The sequence below is a fragment of the Orcinus orca genome, chromosome 8 (assembly GCF_937001465.1).
Source record: "Orcinus orca chromosome 8, mOrcOrc1.1, whole genome shotgun sequence".
Lineage (NCBI taxonomy): Eukaryota > Metazoa > Chordata > Mammalia > Artiodactyla > Delphinidae > Orcinus > Orcinus orca.
The window spans coordinates 51,671,637-51,695,040 of record NC_064566.1 but is presented as its reverse complement, the minus strand read 5'-3'; the positions used below and the strand labels follow the sequence as shown (position 1 = coordinate 51,695,040).

Here is a 23,404-nt window from a genome sequence, read left to right as displayed (position 1 = left end):
GTATAATGAGAGGCTTCCAACACATTCTTTTTGGTACCCTAAAGTATAGTCACTCCACTCTTTTCTATTTCAGGGAGCCCCTTGACACAGAGGAAAGTATCAATACCCAGTTGTTGTGTATCCTTCACAACAGCTGATGAGCCATCTCCTATCTACACCCCAGTGGTTGAAAACACAGATTCCCCCATCTGGAATTTTCAACAGCAATCAAGGTTTGTATTTTATGATGTTCCATCAGCCTTCCAAAATCTGCTTTTTGTTCCAAGAGACAAATTCAGAGTGAGGAATGTAACAGACACAACAAGATTGAGCAGAGTTGGAGAATGCTTTCCTTATCAAACAGTTATTTAATCCTAATGCTTATGAATTCACAGCTAGTGGTGGTTTAACGGTTTTGTTGTGGTGTGTTTTAACTCTGCTCAGTACAACTCAAAAATTATTCAGTGAGGACCTCTTATATGCTCTGCTCTGTTCTGGGCAGTGGGAATTAAAGGTTATCGATTAAGACAGTCCCTGAAGACCCCTCAGCTAAGTGTGGAAGAATGTATGCAAGCTATCTAGGTGAAGAAGGCAGAGAGGACTGATCTCAGGAAAGGCTGTGGATTATACATTCTTGGAAAAGATTTCTGGTGCAGTGGAAAGAACCAGGGCTTGGAACTAGAGAGACTTGGCCTCATACCCCATCTCTGTCATTTACTAGCTATGTGAACAAGTTACATAACATCTCTGAGCCTCAGATTCCTCATCTGTAAAGTGGAGGTAATTTTGACAGGGTTATTAGGAGGTCCAAATTACATGACATTTAGGGAAATTACCTCCTGGTACGTGGTAGGTACATAACAAATGACAGATCTCCTTTGGAAGCTCAAAAAAAGGGGGAGATGGAGTCCTGTCAACCATGTGGCAGTGCAGCTCGGAGGTCAGGGGCTGGTACAGAGGCCCACTGCTGTGGTACCAGGCTCTCCTCCCTTTTCTTCTGTTACCTGTTGCATTATCATTAAAAGTGGGATTCTATTACTAATTATTGTTACTATTATCTTTACACTGAATCACCTTTTGCAAAGTTTAATTCTTGTCCACCAGCACCAGCCATGCCACATGGTGTCTGATCTGCTGTTTTCTCACAGTGTTTATGTACCTAATCAAGTCTCAGCAGTTGCTCACATGTTCAGTGTTGTGAAATCTGAGTGGTTGACTTGAGTCAGGAGCTATAACTACAGTGACAACTCAGTACTGTCTATGGTGAGCTACTGGAAATTATAGATATTCTGGCCATAGTGGCCAGTACTGAAATATCAAATCTGCCTCAAAAGATAGGTGACCAGAGGGCTGAGCTTCTAAGTGAGGGTAATTTGTTCATTCAGAACCTAACTTTACTAACTTGTTAAAGCAACATGAACAATCACCTCATTTCATCCCCTTACTATACAGTTGCGGAGACTGTGGCCCAAGGAGGTTACATAGTCTGTTGGTAACAGAGACAAGATTAGAAGAAAAATGAATGATGGTGCTGTTGGCAATTTCTTTATCACAAAATTGTTTCATTTGATCCTCGTAGAAACCTTGTAGGTAGATAATAATATCCCGTTTAACAGGTAGGAAAATCAGGGCTCAAAGAGACTGAGTGCTCAGGGGCACTCAGGTGATACTAGGAGAGCTAGAATTCAGAGGTGGATATTTTGACCCCCGGCTAGAATTCAAATCTCTGACACAGTATTTGTTCCAAGTTAGCACAGTGCCTCTCACTGGTCTTGAAGTTGGCTCTCTTCAGTTCCCCAGTGGAGTCTGGAGAAGGAAATTAAGTCTCTTAGTTTTTCTGGTTCTCCATCTTGCTCACCTGGAGCAAGGGTACCTGCTTTGTAGTTTAAAACTATACAATTCACTTCATATAAAATATATTAGAGGTGCTCAGTGAATTCCACATTGAATTCTTTAACCTGGTAAGAAAGTTGGGTACTTTCTTATTTTGGTGCCTTGCCTCTGCACAGTGTGGCTCTGGAGTCAGGCAAACTGGGGTTCAAATCACAGCTCTGCCACTTACTGACTCTTATGTGACCTTGAAAAACTGACTTCACATCTCTGAGCCCAGCTTCATCATCTGTAAAACAAGGATAATAATGTCCATGTCATAGGTTTTTGTGTAGATTACATGTATAAGAAACACTTGGCACCGTGGCTGGCCCAAGGTATGTACTCAATAAACACTCTTTCCTCTCTTCTCACCATCTCCACGCACCACCACAAGGCATAAGAAGAATCCTTACCTGCTCCAATAAAACGGGGTAGGGGGGTAGGGGGAAGAATACTACATCACGGTTGCTTGTTTTTAGGTCTTGACAAGTTCCTGGTTACTTCACCTCTCTGAGCTTCTATTCCCTCCTTTTAACTGTGAAGATAAAAATATATCCTAGAAGATGATCATAAGCATGAAATGAAAATGCTAGAAAAGTGTTTTTCAACTATAAGGTGTTCTTCAAGTCTAAGTTTCATACTAGAGGAACTTCCTACACAGTTAATCTATGGTGGTTGTTTTTCTTAATAGGCTGTCTAAAGAGCTTCTTTTGGATCCACGACAAACTCTGGTCTTCAAAGTTTGGCATAAAGGAGGTATGAACTCTGTCTTACTTGGTTGTAAAAATAAGTTCACATCATGTTGACAATTTGCCAATCCTTTTCTTTTTCTAACCAAGTAAAACCATGGCACTGATGGTTCTGGGAACACATATGTATGTTAGAGGTAATCCCACAGATTACTCGCTCTCTGTCATTAAGAGCGGCCTGAGGGAATTCCCTCGCAGTCCAGTGGTTAGGACTCGTAGCTTTCACTGCTGTGGCCCAGGTTCAATTCCTGGTCAGGGAACTAAGATCCCACAAGCCGTGCAATGTGGCCAAAAAAAAAAAACAAAAACTGAGCGGCCATAGCCCAAGCTCATTTTGCACCCTGTACTGGTTTTCTAGGGGGTTATTTGTCCTTTTTTTTGTGAATTATGTCTCTTGTTCTTAATTAAATATAATACATATGTATGTTATAGAAAATTTGGAAAATACAGACAAGTAAAAATAAGAAAATGCAAATCCCTCATAATTCCAAGGGTGATGGTCTTTCAAATGATTTCTTTCAAGAGCCACTGCCCTAAGGAAAATCAGTGAGACGTGATAACATAGGGAAAAGAACAAGTGTTTCTTATGTTTAAGGGGTGTTTTCTAGTTGCCTATATCAAGAGGACAGAACTCAACCCTGCCAGCTTTTCCCTGCCATACAAAAAGGGAACTTACAGTAGTTAGAAAGCAGGCTGTGGTTGCCAGTCTCTCATCCTCATTATCTGTCTTTTCTGTTGATTGTGGAATCACTGAACCTTCCCATCCTCTAAATCAGTTTCTCTGTGTGCCACCTCGAATCTCAGTGGCAGGACATGCCCAGCCACATTGTCCAGCTCTTCTCTTTCCCCCACAGGTGAGGAGAGGGTGATTGGCTTTGCCTCAGTGGACCTCTCCCCACTTCTCTCTGGCTTCCAGTTTGTCTGTGGCTGGTACAACATCACAGACTTCAGTGGAGAGTGCCAAGGGCAGATAAAAGTTGCCATCTCCCCTTTGGAGAGTTTGATGCACTTCAGAGAAGAAAGGCAAGCAAGACGTGGGATGGAGACCTCAGGATCACTGGTATGTATCCTGATTCACGTCCTTAACCAGTAAGGGTTCTACTGAGCAAAACCTATAAGAAGATAATTTACATGTGTTTGGTACTTTCCAGCATACAGAATACATTTGTGTCTCATAATGACCTCATGACCTTTTTGGGGTGAAAATTTCTGGAATTACATGGTGGTGATGGATGCACAATTCTGAATATACTGAAAACCACTGAATTGAACACTTTCAAAGGGTGAATTTTATAATATGTGAATTAAATCTCAATTTTTAAATAAAGTAAGATTAGTTGCAGTGTGGAATCTGAAACCACATTGGATTAACTTTTTTAAAAAAAACTCTGTTACATTAAAATCATTGGTCTATTAAAAAAAAAATTAGAAGAGAATGGGAGGAGGGGAATTGATGATAGTAAGTACAGACAACTCTTTCAGGGAGTTTAACTGTAAAGGAAAGGAGACTTTCCCAGGCTGTCCCAGATAGGAGAGCTCTATCAAGGCAAAGACTGTGTTTTACTCATCTGTCTGTCACGCATGCCTGGCCCAGGGTTTGGTAAAGTGGGCATCAGTAAATATCAAATGAATGAATGAGTGAATAAATGCATGTGTGAGAAAAATGACAAAGAGTTTAAATAGTCCCCATATAGGAGGGTCTTTTCTTTACATCAACCCTGGTAATCGTGAGACAAGGAATATCACAGCCAGATTATCCTCACATGTAAGGAAAATGTAAGATGTCCAGCCAGGAGTTCACAAACTAGTGGAGGAAACAAGAGCATAAATAAAAATAAAACAGCCTTTAAAAAGCAGTCTGAGGGCTTCCTCATGGCGCAGCAGTTGGGAATCCGCCTGCCAATGCAGGGGACACGGGTTTGATCCCTGGTCCAGGAAGATCCCACATGCCGTGGAGCAGCTAAGCCTGTGCACCACAACTACTGAGCATGAGCTGTAGAGCCCACGAGCCACAACTACTGAGCCCACGAGCCACAGCTGCTGAGGCCTGCGTGCCTAGAGCCCGCGCTCGGCAACAAGAGAAGCCACGACAATGAGAAGCCTGTGCACTGAAACGAAGAGTAGCCCCCGCTTGCCACAACTAGAGAAAGCCCACGCGCAGCAACAAAAACCCAATGCAGGCAAAAATTAATTAATTAATTAAATGTTTTTTAAAAATTAAAAAAAGCAGTCTGATAATGTAGTCTGTAAAATGGGGATAATAATAGTACCTACCTCATAAGATTGTGATGTTTAAACGAGAAAATGCATGTACCTTGCTTAGTACAGTGTTCAAATACATAGAAAATAATAAATTATATGCATACGATAAATTTTACAAATTTATTTATACTGCTTTTTTCCAAAAGGATTTGTGGCAACAAGTGTGCTATTTTTCTCTTTGCTTCTACAGATCCCAATATATAGTACCTTTTCCTTCCCTGCCTCTGATATGTATGGTGCATTCCCTGGCTGCATTGCAGGACAGACTCCAGAACAACTTGTTCACACCTCATCAAAGGAGGTTGATTTCTCCTCTCCTGGGAGGTGAGTGATTTCTTTATGATAGAAGGAAATGGGGTCAAGAGTGGAAGTGTGCCAACTAGCTTGTCATTTCTCTCTTTCCTTTATTAGAGGAAGAAATGAGAGACAGGGAAAGACAATTGACCTTCTTTCATAACCCCTGGGAACCCCAAGATCCTATGAAAAGAGTTTTTATAAGATAGAAACTAGGGACTTCCCTGGTGGTCCAGTGGTTAAGAATCTGCCTTCCAATGCAGGGGACACAGGCTCGATCCGTGGTCGGGGAACTAAGATCCCACGTGCTGCAGAGCAACTGAGCCTGCACGCCAAAACTAGAGAGCCTGTGTGCCGCAATGAAAGATCCCGCATGCTGCAAATAAGACCCATCACAGCAAAAAATAAATAAATAAATATTTTTTTAGCAAAAAAAAAAAGGGAAGTTTTACTGCTATCAAAAGGGTAGCTTCGGGCTTCCATGGTGGCGCAGTGGTTGAGAGTCCGCCTGCCAATGCAGGGTACACGGGTTCGTGCCCCGGTCCAGGAAGATCCCACATGCCGCAGAGCGGCTGGGCCCATGAGCCATGGCCACTGAGCCTGCACGTCCGGAGCCTGTGCTCCACAACGGGAGAGGCCACAGCGGGGAGAGGCCCGCGTACCGCAAAAAAAAAAAAAAACGTAGCTTCAGTGCAAGGGACTCTTTTCTCTTTTCCTCAGAGGCCTTAACCTTCATCCGTAAAATCAGTCATCAGCTGTGTGAGAAACATATCATGACCCTTCCCCTCCCAAACCTACATGCCAGGTTATTTTGTGAAAAGCAGTTGGCCCACCCTTTTCACCTAGCCAACTGTGGATATGCAAATGGATATCAGGACTAGAGCATATTCCATCCTGTCAAAGGGTAGAATCTAAGACTAAGTTTGCTTCTTTCCACCCCATTCCCCTCAGGCCCTAGTGTCATTTGGCATTCCCCTGCCTCCATCAGTCTTTTCCTTGTCTCTCTCTCTACCTCAGGGAGAAGGCAAGGGATCTTATACAAGCCACTCCTACAGCAGCAGTTACTGAGTAGACCCTTTATTCCAAGAAAGATACTCTAATACTGCTTAGCCACTCAAAGACCCATTTCAGTGCTATGTAGCTTTCCTACCACATGAAGAGAGCCTCTGCCCTCTGCATGAAGGGATCCCATGTGTATGTGAAATCCTAGATCCCAATATCTATTTTATAGGTGTTACGTTGACCATAGCCAATCAGTGAGACAATCAAAGGAATATCAGAATAATTATGCTGAGAGAATAATTATGCTGAGAGAGACAAGCTAGACAAAGAGTACATTGTATATGATTCCATTTATATAAAATTCTAGAAAATGTGTACTAATCTATAGTGACAGAAAGAAAATCAGTGGTTGCCTAGGGATAAGGCAGGATGAATGGAGCGGGAAAGAGGGAGGAATTACAAAGGACAGGAGGAAACTTTTAGGGGTGATGGATATGTTCATTATCTTAATGTGTGTGGTAATGGTTTCCTTAGAGGTACATATATGTTAAAATACATATTGTACACTTTAAATATGTGAAGTTTATTATATACCAGTTATACTTTAATAAAGCAGTGGTTCTCAAACATTTCCACTTCAGAACCCCCTTATACTCTTAAAAATTATTGATGACCTCAAAGAGTTTTGTTTCTGTAGGTTATAGCTATCAGTTTTTACCATATTAGAAATTTAAATGGGGACACTTTTTAATTTCTTACAATTTTTTTAAATTTTTATTTTTATTGAAGTATAGTTGATTTACAACATCATGTTAGTTTCAGGTGTACAGCACAGTAATTCAGTGATTTTATATATATATATATATATATTCCTTTTCAGATTCTTTTCCCTTATAGGTTATTACAAAATATTGAGTATAGTTCCCTGTGCTATACAGTAGGCCCCTGTTGGTTATCTTTTTTTTTTTTAATTTTTTAATTTTTTCGGCCGTGCTGTGCAGCATGCAAGATCTGTCTCCCAACCAGGAATCAAACCTGTGCCCCCTGCATTGGAAGCACAGAGTCCTAACTGCTGGACCACCAGGGAATTCCCAGTGATCTGTTTTATATATAGTAGTGTGTATATGTTAATCCCAACCTTCTAATTTATCCCTCCCTGCAACACACCCCCAAACTGAGAAACTTTTAAAATATAATATACAAAATCAGTTGTGTTTCTGTACATCAGCAATGAATAATCCAAAAAGAAATTGAAAAGATGATTCCATTTACAATAGCATCAAAAAGAATAAAATACTTAAGAATAAATTTAACCAAAAAAGTACAGAACGTTTTCTCTGAAAACTATAAACCATTGTTGAAATAAATTAAAGAAGTTATAAATAAATGGAAAGATATCCCATGTTCATGGATTGGAAGACTTAATATTGTTAAGATCAGTTCCCCAAATTGATCTGTAGATTCAACATACTCCCTATATCACAGTCCCTGCTGGATTCCTTATGGAAATGGGCAAGCTAGTCCTAAAATTCATATGGAAATTTAAGGGACACAGAATAGGCAAAACAATCTTGAAAAGGAAGAAAAACATTCCCAATTTCAAAACTTACTACAAAGCTACAGTAAACAATACAGCACTGGTATAAGGATAGAAATAAAGATCAATAGAATAGAATTGAGAATCCAGAAATAAACCCATGTGCCAAGGATGCCAAGATGTCAAACGTGCCAAGATGGTTTAATAATAAGAATAGTCTTTTTTCAAGAAATGTCTTGGAACAACTGGATATCCACAAGCAGAAGACTGAAGTGGGACCCCCTTCCTCAGACCATATACAAAACTAACTCCAAATGGGTCCTATATCTAAATATAAGAGCTAAAACTATAAAAACTCTTAGAAGAAAACATAGTAAATTTTTATAACCTTCGATTAGGCAATGATTCCTTAGATATGACACCAGAAGTACAAGCAACAAAGGAAAATATAAATTGGATTCATCAAAATTTAAAACTTTCCTTCTACAGACGATACCAAGAAAGTGAAAAGACAACCCACAGAATGTGAGAAAATATTTGCAAATCACAGATCTGATAAGAGACTTGTATCCAGAATATATAAAGAGTTCTTACAACTTAATAATATAAAGCAAATAACTCAATTAAAAATAAGCAAATGGGCTTCCCTGGTGGCGCAGTGGTTGAGAGTCCGCCTGCCGATGCAGGGGACACGGGTTCGTGCCCCGGTCCGGGAAGACCCCACATGCCGCAGAGCCACTAGGCCTGTGAGCCATGGCCGCTGAGCCTGCGTGTCCGGAGCCTGTGCTCCGCAACAGGAGAGGCCACAGCGGGGAGAGGCCCGCGTACCACAAAAAAAAAAAAAAAAGCAAATGGGGCTTCCCTGGTGGCAGAGTGGTTGAGAGTCCGCCTGCCAATGCAGGGGACGCGGGTTCGTGCCCCGGTCCGGGAAGATCCCACATGCTGCGGAGCAGCTGGGCCCGTGAGCCATGGCCACTGAGCCTGCGCGTCCAGAGCCTGTGCTCCGCAACGGGAGAGGCCACAACAGTGAGAGGCCCACGTACTGCAAAAAAATTAAAAAAATAAGCAAATGATCTGAATAGATATATCTCTAAAGAAGATATACAAATGGCCAATAAGCACATGAAAGGTGTTTGATGTCATTAGCCATCAGGGAAATATAAATGAAAACTATAATGACATACCATTTCACATCCACTAGGATGGCTGTAATCAAAAAGAAAAATTATCACAAGTGTTGGGGAGGATATGGAGAAATTGGAATCCTCATACATGGCTTGTGGGAATGTAGAATGGTGCAGCTGTTTTGAAAAACAGTCTGGCAGTTCCTTAAAAGGTTAAACATAGAGTAACCATATGATCCAGTACTTTCACTCCTATATATATACCCAAGAGAAATGAAAACATATGTCCACACAAAAACTTGTACATGATTGTTTGTAGCAGCATTATTCCTAATAACCAAAAATTAGAAACAACCCAAATGTCTATCAACTGATAAGTAGATAAACAAAATGTGATATATTTATACAATGGAAAATTATTCAGCCATGAAAAGGAATGAAGTACTGATATATGCTACCACATAGATTAAGCTTGAAAACATTATGCTAAATGGAAGAAGCTAGTCACAAAACATCACATATGTATGATCCCATTAATATAAAATATCTGGAATAGGCAAATCTGTAGAGACAGGAAGTGGATTAGCAGTTGCGTAGGGCTGGGAGGTTTGGGTGGAGGGTCAGGGGAGAGGAGGAAGTATGGAGTAATGGCTGTTAGGGGTAGGATTTCTTTTTAGAGTGATGAAAATATTCTAAAATTGATTGTGCTGATGGTTGCACAGCTCTGAATATATTAAAATCCATTGAATTGTACACTTCAAATGGGTGAATTCTTTGGTATGTGAATTATATCTCAATGAAGCTGTTATTTAAAAAGAAGAAGGGACTTTCCTGATGGTCCAGTGGTTAAGAATCAGCCTTCCAATGCAGGGGACGCAGGTTTGATCCCTGGTTGGAGAACTAAGATCCCACATGCCGCGGGACAATTGAGCCCGCACACCACGACTAGAGAGCCCATGTGCCACAACTACAGAGCCCATGCACTCTGGAGCCCACACGCGCCACAGCTAAAGAGAAGCCTGTGCACCGCAATGAAGAGCCCGTGTGCCACAACGAAAGATCCCACGTGCCACAACTAAGACCCAACTAAGCCAAAAATAAATTAATTAATTCTTAAATAAATAAATATTAATTAATTAAAAACAAAAAGAAGATGATTATTGCTGGGATCAAGTTCTTGAATACCATGCTAAGGAACTTGAAATTTGTTCTAAAGATAAAAAAAGAGAAGCCAAAGCTAGAAAGGAATGATAGTAATTGAATAGGTTAGTATATGTTGAATGCTTAGAACAGTGCTTGGCACATAATAAGGACTCCATAAATGTTGTTATTGTTATTTCAGTTCTGTGTTTTTAAAAAATCACTGAGGCTATAATGTAGAGAATTTATAAAAGGGGAATGAATAAGACTGAAGACAGAATTTTCAGGAGATGATTATAATCCAAGCAATTGAGTCGATGAAGCCAGAACTGTGGTAGTGGGGATGGATTTGCGGTACCATGTCAGGAGGGTGATTTGTTTGTTGTCACGAATTTATTGTTTGTTTTCTCATTGGTTGGGAATTTATTTTGCCCCCATTTATTCCTGATAGAAGCAGTACCACAAGAAGCAAGGCATCACGCCATGAAGAGCATGTGCAGAACATCCGCCGATTCCATGAATCCCTGCAGCAGGGAGAGGCAATCTTGCCAAGTGATGACAAACTGACCACATCACCCTTTTCCTCCCATACTTCCATTCTGACTTCCCTCAGGTGAGGCTCTCTGCTGAGTAAAGACACAGGGAACCATAGTGGAGCGCAGGGTGAAGGGGCAAAGGCAACCTGCAGTACTGCTTTCTATCAGCTACCACCGCTCCGGGATGTTTAGCAAGGGCTTTCGTGTATGTTAGCTTCGAAGTGGACCTGGAGCCTCACAGGATTCCTCACAGATGAATCTGTCTCAGCTTGGGGCCTTCCAGTCCTTCAGGGGGCTATATTTCTGGTCCATCTATAAATATAGAAACTTTAGATTGGTCATCAAACTTAATAATAACCACCCTCACATCTACTGTACAATTTATGAAGCCTGATCCTGCCTGCTGTCTCACTGTCTTTATCCTCACAGCCACTGGATTCTTCCAGACCAGCATCTGTCCTGTTAATGCTTCCCTATCTCTTTCTTAGTTTAGTCAGCATCTAAGCCAGAAAAGCACTGTGAGAATTGAAAGGACCATTAGAGATCATTTGGATCAGCCCCTGGATTACCTAGTAAGAAGTGTGGTGCAATGGAAAGGACTTGGCTCCAGAGTCAGATAGACTTGATTTCCAATCCTGGCTCTGCCATTCCCAGCAGAGGAGACAGCCATGTTGCCATTATAATTATAACCATGTATGATAAGAGTTCCAGGTTTCCTGGCCAAGGATACATGGAGGAATGAGTAAGATAAGGTACATGGAAAGATATAAAGAAGTCACATTTGAACTGGTCTTTAAAGGAACAAGTCAACAAATATGAAGGGCATTCTGTGCAGAAAAAAAATGTGCTAAGGCCAGGAGCATGAAACAATAAGCCCAGTTTGGGGAGATACCAGCAGTGCAGTTAGGGTGAGGCTGAGCATAAGATGTAGGGAGCAGGGCAAGCTGTGTGGGAGTCAGTTCTTGAAGGGCCTTGAATGTCAGGCCAAGAGTTTTCACTTTTACAACAGTGATTCTCAAATGGAAAGTGATGGGGTCGGGAGGAAGAGAATGTGTAAAGTTTGAGGAAACAAATATAAAAAAGGATTTTATTTTTTGAAAAAACTAATCTATTATTTGATTTCATAAAACAAGCTCAGAATGAAAGATTGGCAAATCTTTTTTGGTGGGACATGGGTTAGAAAGGACTGAGCAGTCATGCTATAGACTGGGAAATTGCTCAAACTTATAAGAAAGTAATATGTTCAGATTCTCATTCTAGGAAGATGCTGGAGATTGGAGGCTAAGTAAAACCATCAACAGTGTGGCTGCATTTTATTGGTCCATTCAATTGACATACTTTAGCACCCACTGAGGAAGGAGAGAAAGAAACTCTCCTTCACCCTAGAGCAGTTTCTCTCAGCCTCAGCACTGTTGACATTTGGGCCAGATATTTTGCCTGTGGGGGCCTGTCCTGTGCATCGTAGGATATTTAGCAGCATCCCTGGTCTCTATCCACTAAATATTAGTAGCACCCCTCTCCCAGCTGTGACAACCAAAAATGTCTCCATACATTGCCGAATATCCCCTTGGAGCTAAAACCATCAGGCTAAAAACCACTGCCCTGGAGGAGTGGTTCTCAAAATTTAGTGTGTGTCAGAATCACATGAAGAGCTTATTAAAACAGTTATTGCTGGGACCTACCCATACAGTTCTTGATTCAGTAGGTCTAGGATAGGGCCTGAGAATTTGCATTTCTGACAACTTCTCAGGTGATGCTGATGCTGCCAGTCCTAGAGCCAGGTTTTGAGAACCACTGCCGTAGACAAATTCTCTACGAAACAGAGATGAAACAAGATAATGTCAATTTTGCATTACTTCCTTGGGTTCATGGAGCCCTAAAGCAGTGTTTCATTTGAGTCACAGCAATCCTGTGAGGCCTGCAGGGCAAGTATTACCAAACTTTTCCCACAAATGAGGAATTTGCAGCTAGGTGTTAATAGGTTCTATACCCAGAACCTCTGACAAGGCCAGTTGGGTTTGCATATTTTCTAAAGTTTCACCAAGTTGACATTTGTCTGCATGTTCCTGCTACAGGTATTTATCTATGTGGCATAAACCCAGATATAGACACCTAAGTAAATCCACTATGATTTGATAGAGTTGTGGCTTCTAGTGATAGAATAAGGATCAGCTTTGTCCTCTCATTTAATTTACGTTTGACTCTAAGATATGCAGACTGTTCTTAACAAAAGGATAGAAAGACTTTCTGTTTACTTCACAGTTATTTAGTGTCTGCGTTGTGCAAGTTGTGCCAGGCACACTGAGTATACTAGAGAAATAGAGAAGTTTGAGATGTTATCTTCTATTACCAGACGCACATGGCCTAGTTAGGGAAACTAAACTAACACATAATGAGAAAACTAAGGGAAAATCTAAGGCAGAAGGTTAGATGCCAAGAGTGAAGAAGTTTAAGGGAGAGGTGGCCTAATGACTTGGGGCAATGGACTTTGAAAAGGAGAAATACGAGCTGCACCCCTGAATAGGACAGGGACAGAGCAGGGAGCAGCTTGAACTCGGGTTCTAGCCTGCAGGGGTGTGAGGCAGAAATGAACCCAGTTGGGACAGAGCCCATGTACTATAATGGAAAAAGCATAAGTCTTGGAGTTCCAATTTCTGAGTAGCTGCATGCTACTTCTTACCCTAGACAAATCACTTAAATTCTCTGACCCTCACATTCCTTATTTGTAAAACAGTAATTACTGATCTCATCTGGTTGGATGAGAATTAAACAAGGTAATGTGTTTGAAAGCATAAAACGTAAAATCCTATGCAAGTGAAGGTGGTAATAGTTGGTGTGATTTCTCCTCGGAGTAGTAAGAATGAATGGGCCCCAATTAAAGGTTTTTGAATAGAAGATTTTTGTAAAGCCCATTTATTCATGTCTATTTATCCATTCAGCATTCATTTATTTTGTGCCAAGCACTGTGCTGGGTGCAGTAGATATAAAGGAACCAGCACAGAGTTCACATCACATCAAGGGAAATTGATGTGAAACAAACAAATGATATGGTTGAAGGGTACAGAAAGACTAGCGCACAGAGGAGCGGCCCTTAAACCAACTTGGAGAGTCAGGGAAGGCTTGCTGGAAGAGGTCACTTGCTTGAAGGTCACTTGCTTGAACCATTCCATCAGGAATGGTTAAAAGGTAGCAGAGGTCAGTGCTAGTCCAGAGTAAGGGGAAGTGAGGACTGGAGTGATGATAAGAATGGTTCCCTATAAGGAGGTAGAATACTTGCTGGACATCAGAAGAGGAATCCCATTAGCCAGATAGAGGGGGAAAATGTCCCCGGCAGTGGGATTGTAGTCAGAGAGGTGAAGGATGAATTGGTGGATTGGAGAGAGAGGGGCCCTGCTGTTAATAGACCACGTGAGAGATGCTAAGGTCCTAGCTCAAGCAATGGAAGGTCAGGGGAACATAAAAGATGCTCATAATCCCAGTGAATGACCCTTTTTTCTTCTCCCCTTCTTCTTTTGCAGGAGGAATCTGAGTGAGCTAGATCAGATCCAGCAGTACTTCAGCCAGAAGCTCACCAAGCCTTTACTTCCCCTCAGTCCTCAGACCCATACTGCCATCTCGCAGTGCCAAGAGAGTCAGGGGGACCATCTTCGGCCAGGAGCCAGCAGCCTAGACCCCGAAAGCCATTGCATCCTGGAGAAATCCAATAACCTGGTGTTGCAAGTCAGCTCGTTAATCACGGGTATGGCTCAGGGCCGCTCTTGTTGAGGAGTTATGGTCATGGGTACTTATTCAAAAAGCATTTGAATGTGTGCCTTCAGACAAGTCTTTATGGCAAATAGAGACCAATAGCTTTCACCATCTTTCTTACTTACTTACTTACTGTCTTCCTTTTGAAAGGAGAGACGTAGTAGCGTGGCACTGGGACATGTGCAATGGAAAGAACATGGGACTGAGAGGCAGGGGACCCAAGTCGAGTCCTTGGTGGGTTTGTGGCACGGACTTAACTGTTTGACTCTGAGCATACCCTTTCCCTTCTTGAGCTTCAGTTTCCCCAACCAGAAAAAGGGGAATGGATTAGATGAGTTCTTCAGTGGCAGTTCGTGAACTCGTGCCACTTTATTTTCAGAAAAACTCAGCTACAAACATATTTCAGATTTTAATTCTCAGAGGCCAGAAGACTACACTTTTAGCAAGCACCCCAGATGATTCTAGGTGTTGTTGGTCCATAGTCTACCCTTTGAAAAGCCCCCTTAAGTGGTGGTTCTCACTTTGACTGTATTGATATCATTCAGGGAGATTTTTTTTTTCTTGGCCACACCGCGATCTTAGCTCCCGACCAGGGATTGAACCCGGGCCCTCAGCAGTGAAAGCACAGAGTCCTAACCACTGGACTGCCAGGGAATTCCCGGGATCATTTTTCTCAAGCAGAATGTGTAGATTCTACACAGGGATAAATAAGTTCAGTTTTTTCTCTTTAAAGGGAAAGCAAGCCACCATGGTTGATATTAGACACAAACCTTCCTGCCCTCTTCTCCCAGATACCTAACCTTTTGGTAGCCAGGACCACAGAAGTGTACTCTGTGTTTGGCTTCCACTTACTGTTTATTGAGCACCAACCGTGCCAGGCATTACTGTGTCACTAGTTCTGGCAGGATACAGTGGTGGACAAGACAGGCATTGTCTGTGCTTTCATCAAGCATGCATTCTATAGTCAACCAAAGAAGCTGCCCCCCAGAAAGAAAGCATAAGAGCAAAACAGAGGGAGGCTTGTTTGGGGTGGAGGTGAGAGTGGATAAGGAGAATCCCTTTAAAGGTCATATTAAAAGAGGAGAGTGAGGAGAATCAAAGACTTGAAGCCGAAGGGCCTTGAAGGCAAGCTTAGTAGTTTAATCTTTATCCTGGAAGAAAAAGGGGAGTTCTAAGCAAGGGGATGACGGAAGGAGAACTGATTTTCACAAGGAGAGGATGAATTTTGAAAGGAGTCACTGAATGCCTATATATGTGCTACACAATGTATGCCCATTTATCTCATATATTTTTCACCGTCACGCTGTGAAAAAGGTGGTGTTTTATCACATTTTAAAGATAAACAGACTCAGGATAGTTTGCTCGTAACCACAAAATTGACAAGTGACAGTAGAGATTTGAACCCAAGCCTGACTGGCTCCAAAGCCTGTGCTCTTTCCAGCACACTATGCCGCCTCCATTTTCTTCACAAATCTCCACAGCCTTATCATTTGGTTGATGGGTATTTCTTTCTTTTATTTTCCAAATAAAATAGTTCTAATAGCTGTCATCAAATAGGTAAATAAGTGGATTCTCATTTTGGTTTTTAATATAGGTAATTACTGAAGTAAATGGAAGCATGAACATTCCTACCAGGACTCCCAGCTCCCAAGAATTCCTGAGCATGAGCAGATAGTCTCTGAAAATGTTTCCACAGACGTAACCACAGCTATAAATGGATTAGATTTTGGTCCTCTGATATTAGAATAAAATGCTAGAAATTGTACCGCCTTGAATATAGTTTCACTGACTCTTGGGGGCAAATTAACTATTATCTTTAAGGTTTGTTCAAAGGTCTGATTGCAAGACTACATCTGAAACTAGAAGCTAATGTGGGAAAGTTGAGTGGTCTGGGGCCCTACCTTGTAGTAAGAGTGATATCTGTTACTGTTTAGATCTGCAGACTATCACCCGGAACTCCCAAGGATCTTTGCGTTCTCACCAAGCGAGGAGTAGAAGCAGAGAAGTCACCACCCTCCCAGGTGCTCAGGACATAGCCACGCAAGAACGAAGCACAACTCCAGACCTGCCATTGGCAAGAGCTCCAGATGAGGGCAGAAACTCCCCACCTCCCTCTACTCTTGAAGAGACTTCAGGTGGAAGAGGAATGCTTCACGAGGCCCTGGGGCACAGGGTACCCACCACAAGAATGCAGAGCAGTGAGGACACCAGGGCAGGCCTGGCCTACAGTGATGAGGACTATGAAGAAGACATCATTGAGCCCAGGGCCCTCAATGAGGTCACCACCGTGACAGACAAAACTAGCCCTTGGTCCAGTTTCATGTCAGATGCAAGTGAGATCATCAGCCCTCAGCCTGATGAGGGGCAGAGGGAAGGCCCCTCTTGTCCTTCAGAGCCTTTCCCCAGAGAGGAGCTCAAGGTCAGAAGTAGCTTTCTGTCCAGCCCGGAAAGGACTGTTAACCCCCACTTGCATAGGCAGGGCTCTCCTAGCCAAAGTATTGTTCCTTGTGAGGGCATGGCCTGTAAGGCCAGGATTGGAGAGCCTGCCTCAGCAGGCCCTCAGCTCAGCTCCCATGTGACACTCTCAGGAGCCCAGCAGAGCAAAACCTGTGTTGGGTGGCACTCACCAAAGGCAGGCCAGGACCAGGAGCCCAAGCCAGAGGCCCAGGCTGAGAAGGAAGTGGCCTCTGATGAGCTAAGTGACTCTGCTGATAGCTCTGAGAAGCTCCCTCTACACCCAGCCTCCCAGAGCAGAAGGGAAAACCATAAGCAGCCACCCATCAACTGCCCTGACATCAGGCAGAAGCAGCAGACCTCTGGGTCAGAGGTGTCCACGAAGCAGAGCATCCTTCTGTATCCTTTGGTGTTTCCCCCAGGTAGCCCCTTAAGCCATCTCTAGGCATTTTGGTGCCGGTGCTTAGGCCAGCCGCATGAGAGTGAGCAGTGTCCCCCCTCCTAGAATGCACTCAGGGGCATGGGGAGCCCCTTCCTGCTGAAGACTCACCTGTACTGATCAGGTGCTACGATTCTACCATTATCATCAGGCCTCTGAAGTATAATGCTTCGTACTGGGTTTAGATGTTGGTAGTACATTCATTAGCCTATCCTAGGCTGATTTATCTGATTAATCTCTGGGTATTTTACACCTGAAGGCAAAGTTCTGCATCTAAGGAATGAGACCATTAATCTCAGTTGAAATTTCAGGGGAGGGTATAGAGAAAGAAGAGTCCTACCACGGATTGAGCATTTACCGTGTGCCAGGCACTTTACGTACATTTTGCATTCGGCCACACAAGTCTTTAAAGTTGGTATCATTTCTATTTTGCATGTAATGAAATGGAGACTCAGAGTTTTAGTGACTTGCCTAATTAACTTTTTTTAAAGGCAAGTGATGGGTCCAAGGGGAGGGGAAAGTGGGCACTGTTGAAATGGTCTTACCCAAGCCCCCCCAGGATGGCAGTGTTGATGGGGAGAGGGGCATCTGACATTCCCCCCTTCCTCCTTTGAAATGCAGATGGGCATGTTATGGGGAAAGGAAACCACTTGGGACCATCAGTAGCCCTCACATCTGTAGCCTAACCAGCTGATCACATCAGCTCACCTGATATCCCAACAATAAGCAGGGGTTATTGCAGGGCTGGTGGGTGAAGCAGGCTGCCTTTGTAGTGCTTTGCAGTCCTTTCTCCACTAGAAATCAGGGGGCCTGACTTCGACCATTCGGACCCAGCTCTTACTACTTGTGTAACATCAAGCGTATAGTTTAACCTTTCTGAGCCTCGATTTCTTCACCTATAAGATGGAGGTAATAATCTCTTACCCACCAGACTGTACATTCCCAAGGAGGCCAAGGACCTTGTCTTTCTCCATGTCCCTAGACATGACACACAGAAAAGATCAGTAAATATAGATTGAAATGAGCTATCAGTTTCACAGGATTCTTGAGAAAATCAAATGAGTGGGAACATTTGTACGTACCACACAGATGTGATTCTTGATGCAAGGCAGAGAGAAACCTGAGGGTAGGGGGTATGGGCTCAGGAGAGGCTTAAAGCGTGAAATGGCTAGAGGCTGAGCACTGAAAGCAGAGTGCCTCGGTGTTCTTTCCTGGCCTCATTCTTCCTGGCTTCTGATGTTTCTGCCTCTGCAGTCGATTTAGTTGTGCTCAGAATTTATGGTCAGTGGAGGAGCAGTCACATGTGCCAGGTCCTAAGGGCACTGCTTTAATTCGGGCCTTCCCGACTACTCATTCTTTCAAAAAGTGAGTATTGGCAGGCCCGGTGCTGTGTAATGACGACAGAGATTTGAATCAGACCTTACCTCGAGAAGTTCCCGTTATGAGGTAGGAGACAGGTAATGACAGTAACAGTAAATAGGCAGTGATAAATAGCCTTTATTGTTCTAAGGCATGGACAAAATGCTAGGGAACAAGAGGTGGAAGCTGCCATAACTCTGGAGGTATCCCAGAAAGAGAGACAGTAGAGCTGGACCTCAAAGATGAATAGCCATTCTGTAGGCAGGGACAAGAACGTTCTAGTCACAGCGAACTGTGTGCGCAGAGGCATAGCCACTTGAAGGAGCCTAGCCTGTGGGCAGAAGTCACTGTGGTTAGAGCCCCCAGATAAGAGGGATGGTGAGGGGTGAAGCTGGGCTGGATCTGAAGGGGCCTTTTATATCTGGCTAAGGTACTTGGACTCTGTCTTGTTAGCAGATTAAACTTCAGTTTCCTTATCTTTAAATAAATAAGTAATAACAGTAGTTTTCTTGTGGGGTTGTTGTGAAAATTGAATTAACAATGTAAACTACCTAGCATAGTGCCTGGTGCGTAAATAGTGTTCAGTAAATGTTAAGCAAGCATATGATTGGTCAGATTTACATATTAGAAAATTCTCCCAGTGCCTTGTAGAGGGTGGATTAGGTCAGTGGAGACCAGAAGCAAGGAGACCAGGTAGGAAATTTGCAGTAATAATGAAAGATGAAGAAAGTCTGACCTAAAGCATAGACTGTTTTATGATGAGGAAAAGGAGGAGGGATCTGAGAGGATTAGATAGGGGCAGGGTGAGAAAGAGGAAAATAGAAGTATGACTGAGAGATTTCTGTCACAAGTTAGGTCATTTACTAGGTAGGAAATAGCAAATAAAGGCAGACAGTTTGGAGGGAAGAGGCAGATTTCTATTTTGCACATGTGCCTGTGAGAAGTCCAGGAGGAAATGCAGGCCCGGAGTTCAGGATGAGATCAGCTATAAAGGTAGATATCTCTGGAAACAGACAAGAACAGCAAGGAGACAGGGAAAGGGAGAGCCACACACACAAGACAGAGCCCTGAGGATCACCAGTACATGAGGGCAGGGGGAGCAGACACGCCCATGGCGGAGGTGGAGGAGGGCCGGCGAGAGAGATGGGAGCGGCAGGGTTTCGGGGAGTGGTGGTCAGCACCCTGATGCTTAAGACAAGTCCAGCACAATGTGGACTGACATGTATTCGCTGGCTTTAGCATTAGGAGGACAGTGCAGAGGTGGGGATGGAAAGCAGATTTCAGTAGGTGTGAGGGAACCAGTGGTGACTTTTCCCCCTCAACTGGGGAGACAGGAAGGGCTGACATTTACTGAGTACATGCTATGTGTCAGGCACCATTCTAAGCACTTTGTATATATAATGTCATTTAATTCTCAAAAACAAAAGGTACAATTATTATATCCATCTTACAGGTGAAGGAACAGGCACAAAGTGTGAACTTTTGTGAAGGTACCATCTAATAAGTGACAGAGGTTACTGTTGGAGCAAGACCCTTAGAAAGACAGGTGGTGCTGGGCTGAGCAGGGGAGCTTGGTGTTTCAGCACACCCTGGGCACCTCCCAGCCAAGCTGACTGTCAGGCTGAGTCCTCAGCAGTCAGAGCGTGACAGCAAATAGGTCCTACCTCACCGGGGCCTCTGAGGAAGGCTGAGGTCAAAGGGCTCTTTCCCTTCAGGATCTCCAACTCCATCCCCACCTCTCTGTAGAAAAATCAGGGACTTGAGCCAAAGCAGGAAATGATGCATTTCATTCATTCAGTAGATATTTATTGAACATTTATTGTGTCTCGGGTACTATGCCAGGTGACAGGAATATAGTGTGAAAGAGAGCTCATCTTTGCCCTCCTCGAGTTCAAAGTCTAGCATGGAAGAACAGTGATAGACCAATTTGCATCAGAACCATACTTAGCTTATTGAACAGAAACAAATAGACCATCAAAATAGTCCCCTCCTGCCCCTCCTAAACTGAATCATTGCTTTGACAGAACAAATTTGTGGAACACTGTGTTCTCAACACAGTACTGGGTACCTCCAGAGGATATGGAGAAGTGCAAGATACAGCACCCGACTTCTAGGGCTCATGTCCAGGTGGTGGGTCAGCTGTGCCTACTTATACAAAGCCCTCGTTTCTGGATGTGAGCACAGAACACCCAGGAGGACAGGCCCTCCTTCAATGCCAGGCAGCACCTTCCAGCCTAAGATGCTGCCCTGGAGCCACCTTCCCACCCCTACCCTGTCAGGTTTTGGCCAGCAGGCCCTCGGCAAGTATCACCCAGTGCTTGCTACCTGCCAGCCTCATGGGGCTCTAGGGAAGTAGTGAGGTGACTGAAGGAAATACACCGCCTCTGCCTTTGAGAAGCTTAGGGAATATTGGGGGAAACAAATTGAGAGTCATATCAGACTAAATAAGCATTAGCCGGGCTTCCCTGTGGTTAAGAATCAGTGGTTAAGAATCCACCTGCCAATGCAGGGGACACAGGTTCGCGCCCTGGTCCGGGAAGATCCCACATGCTGCGGAGCAACTAAGCTGGTGCACCACAACTACTGAGCCTGCGCTCTAGAGCCCGTGAGCCACAACTACTGAGCCTGCCTACCACAACTACTGAAGCCTGTGTGCCTAGAGCCCGTGCTCCACGCCAGAGAAGCCACCACAATGAGAAGCCCGCTCACCGCAACGAAGAGTAGCCCCCGCTCTCCGCAACTAGAGAAAGCCCATGCGCCGCAAAGAAAACCCAACGTAGCCAAAAAAAAAAATTAAAAAAAAAAAAAGCATTAGCTTGTGTTTCAGACTGGGCACTAGACTAGGAAAGGAGGGGTCACTGTGGCTGAGATTTAGAGGAGGGTTCCGGGAGGAGGAGGGATCTGAAGTGACCCATAAAGTATAGACCAATTTGTTAGGAGTTGCAGAGCCTTCCAGGCAGAGGGAACCACTTGAGCAAAGGATTCATGGGCAGGAGTAAGTTGGAGGGAAACAAAGGGGTGGTAGAGGTCAGAGGAGATGCTTGTCTGGGGAAGATTTCTAGGTATTTGTGTCCCTTAACTACCTTTATAGCCCAGAGCCCATTGTGGTGCCCAACTTCTTTTTACCTCCCCAGCAGTTGGAGGCCTCCCTGCGGATGCTCTCTCTCTCTACAGCTTTGCCACCACCAGCCACAGCAGATCAGGTAAGAGGACACCTGGCCGACCTCCTGTTTCCTATAGAGTCATCATCTCTTTCATGAAAGCATACAGAATGCAGAGTGGCCCCGGCCATGCTCCTGGAAAGGCAGCGGCAGTGGTCACTCTCCAAGCTTGTGCTGAGCATATCCTGTGGGCCCAGCAGTGGGAGGAGCTCGGGAAAAGTGAGGAAGAGCAAATGTGTTAAGAGCAAGGGCATCATCAGCTGAGATGACAGGTAGGAGAAATAGCACAGAAGTGTAAAAACAGGACTCAGCTAAGAAACACATACTGAGTGCTGTGGGAGCTCCAACTAAGCAAAGATGGGTTTGAATGGAGGAAGCTTCAAATAGGAGGTCCCACCTCGGGAGACCGTGGCAGATGAGTAAGGTCTGGATGAAGAGAGTAACAGAGTGTTAGACCTATTTGTTGTTTACAGAATACCTCATAACTATTCGTCATGCAGCTGAGTTAGGTGGTTGGAACCTTGGTGCAAATCCTAGCTGTGCTCTCTTCTGCCTTGACACAGCACCGGACCTTTCTCGCAGGTGGCACGGAAATAATATCTGCTTCTCTGATCATTCAGCATATATTTACTGAGTACCTGTGCTGTATCAGGCATTGTGCTAGGTGCTGAGCATGCAGTAGTAAATAAGGCAAATTCCCTGTCTTAACGGAGTACAAACAGTAAACAAAAAATATTTACAAATTGTGATGAGTCCTAGATGCTCTGAGAAAGAACAGGCTTTCCCTGAGGAGGCAGTGTTTAAGCTGAAAACGATGATCATGGTGGTGCTTGCCAGGTACCCAGCACTGTTTGAAGCACTTTAGGTTAACTCCTTTAATTCAGCAACCTGATGAAGTGCATACTTCTATCCCTATTTTAAGATGAGAAAACTGAAGCACAAAGCGATTAAGTAACTTGCCTCACACAGGTAGTTAAGTGGTAGAACCAGAATTAGAACCCAAGCAGTCTGGTTTCAAAATCTGTGTTCCTAACTACTGTGCTGTACTGAGGAGGAGACACAAAGCCCCTGCCTCATGGAGCTTTTATTTTATTTTTAATTCTCCTTTTGATTATTTGGGCACGCAGTTTATAAGAGTAAATGAAATCTTGGAGTAAATTTCTATTGGTTGTACAGTTGCGATGGTTAGGCTCATCTCATCTCACCAACAGTCCAATGAAGACTTTTTTTCTTTTTATTTAATTTTTATCTTAGATTGAAGTATTGTTGATTTAAAATGTTAGTTTCAGGTATACAGCAAACTGATTCAGTAATACATATACACATACCCATATTTTTTCAAATTCTTTTCCCGTATAGGTTATTATAGAATATTGAGTAGGGTTCCCTGTGCTATACAGTAGATCCTTATTGATTATCCATTTTGGGTTTTTTTTTTAATATTTATTTGGCTGTGCCTGGTCTTAGTTGTAGCACACAGGATCTTCGTTGCTGCGTGCAGGATCTTTTAGTTGAGGCATGTGGGATCTTTAGTTGCGGCATGTGAGATCTTTAGTTGAGGCATGTGAACTCTTAGTTGTGGCATGTGGGATCTAGTTCCCTGACCAGGGATTGAATCTGGGACCCCTGCATTGGGAGCACAGAGTCTTAGACACTGGATCACCAGGGAAGTCCCGATTATCCATTTTATATATAGTAGTGTGTGTATGTTAATCCCAAACTCCTAATTTACCCCTCCCCCTGCCACCT

The 23,404-nt window shown here is 43.5% G+C and overlaps 1 protein-coding gene across 9 annotated transcripts in view; it reads left to right on the top strand.

The window, feature by feature from the left end:
- C2CD3 (C2 domain containing 3 centriole elongation regulator) overlaps positions 1 to 23,404 on the top strand; it is a 131,539-nt gene that overhangs the window by 91,396 nt on the left and 16,739 nt on the right. For 6 of the 9 annotated variants that reach the window (XM_033405690.2, XM_004279783.4, XM_033405693.2 and 3 more), the window contains 8 exons: positions 74 to 212; positions 2,543 to 2,607; positions 3,455 to 3,660; positions 5,053 to 5,186; positions 10,411 to 10,572; positions 14,014 to 14,234; positions 16,177 to 17,095; positions 21,586 to 21,697. In XM_033405690.2, the coding sequence (XP_033261581.2) occupies positions 74 to 212; positions 2,543 to 2,607; positions 3,455 to 3,660; positions 5,053 to 5,186; positions 10,411 to 10,572; positions 14,014 to 14,234; positions 16,177 to 17,095; positions 21,586 to 21,697 (1,958 nt within the window). Of the gene's footprint in view, positions 1 to 73; positions 213 to 2,542; positions 2,608 to 3,454; positions 3,661 to 5,052; positions 5,187 to 10,410; positions 10,573 to 14,013; positions 14,235 to 15,836; positions 16,141 to 16,176; positions 17,119 to 21,585; positions 21,698 to 23,404 lie in introns of those variants that run through there. The other 3 variants (XM_033405691.2, XM_033405695.2, XM_033405696.2) reach the window with 3 other exon arrangements.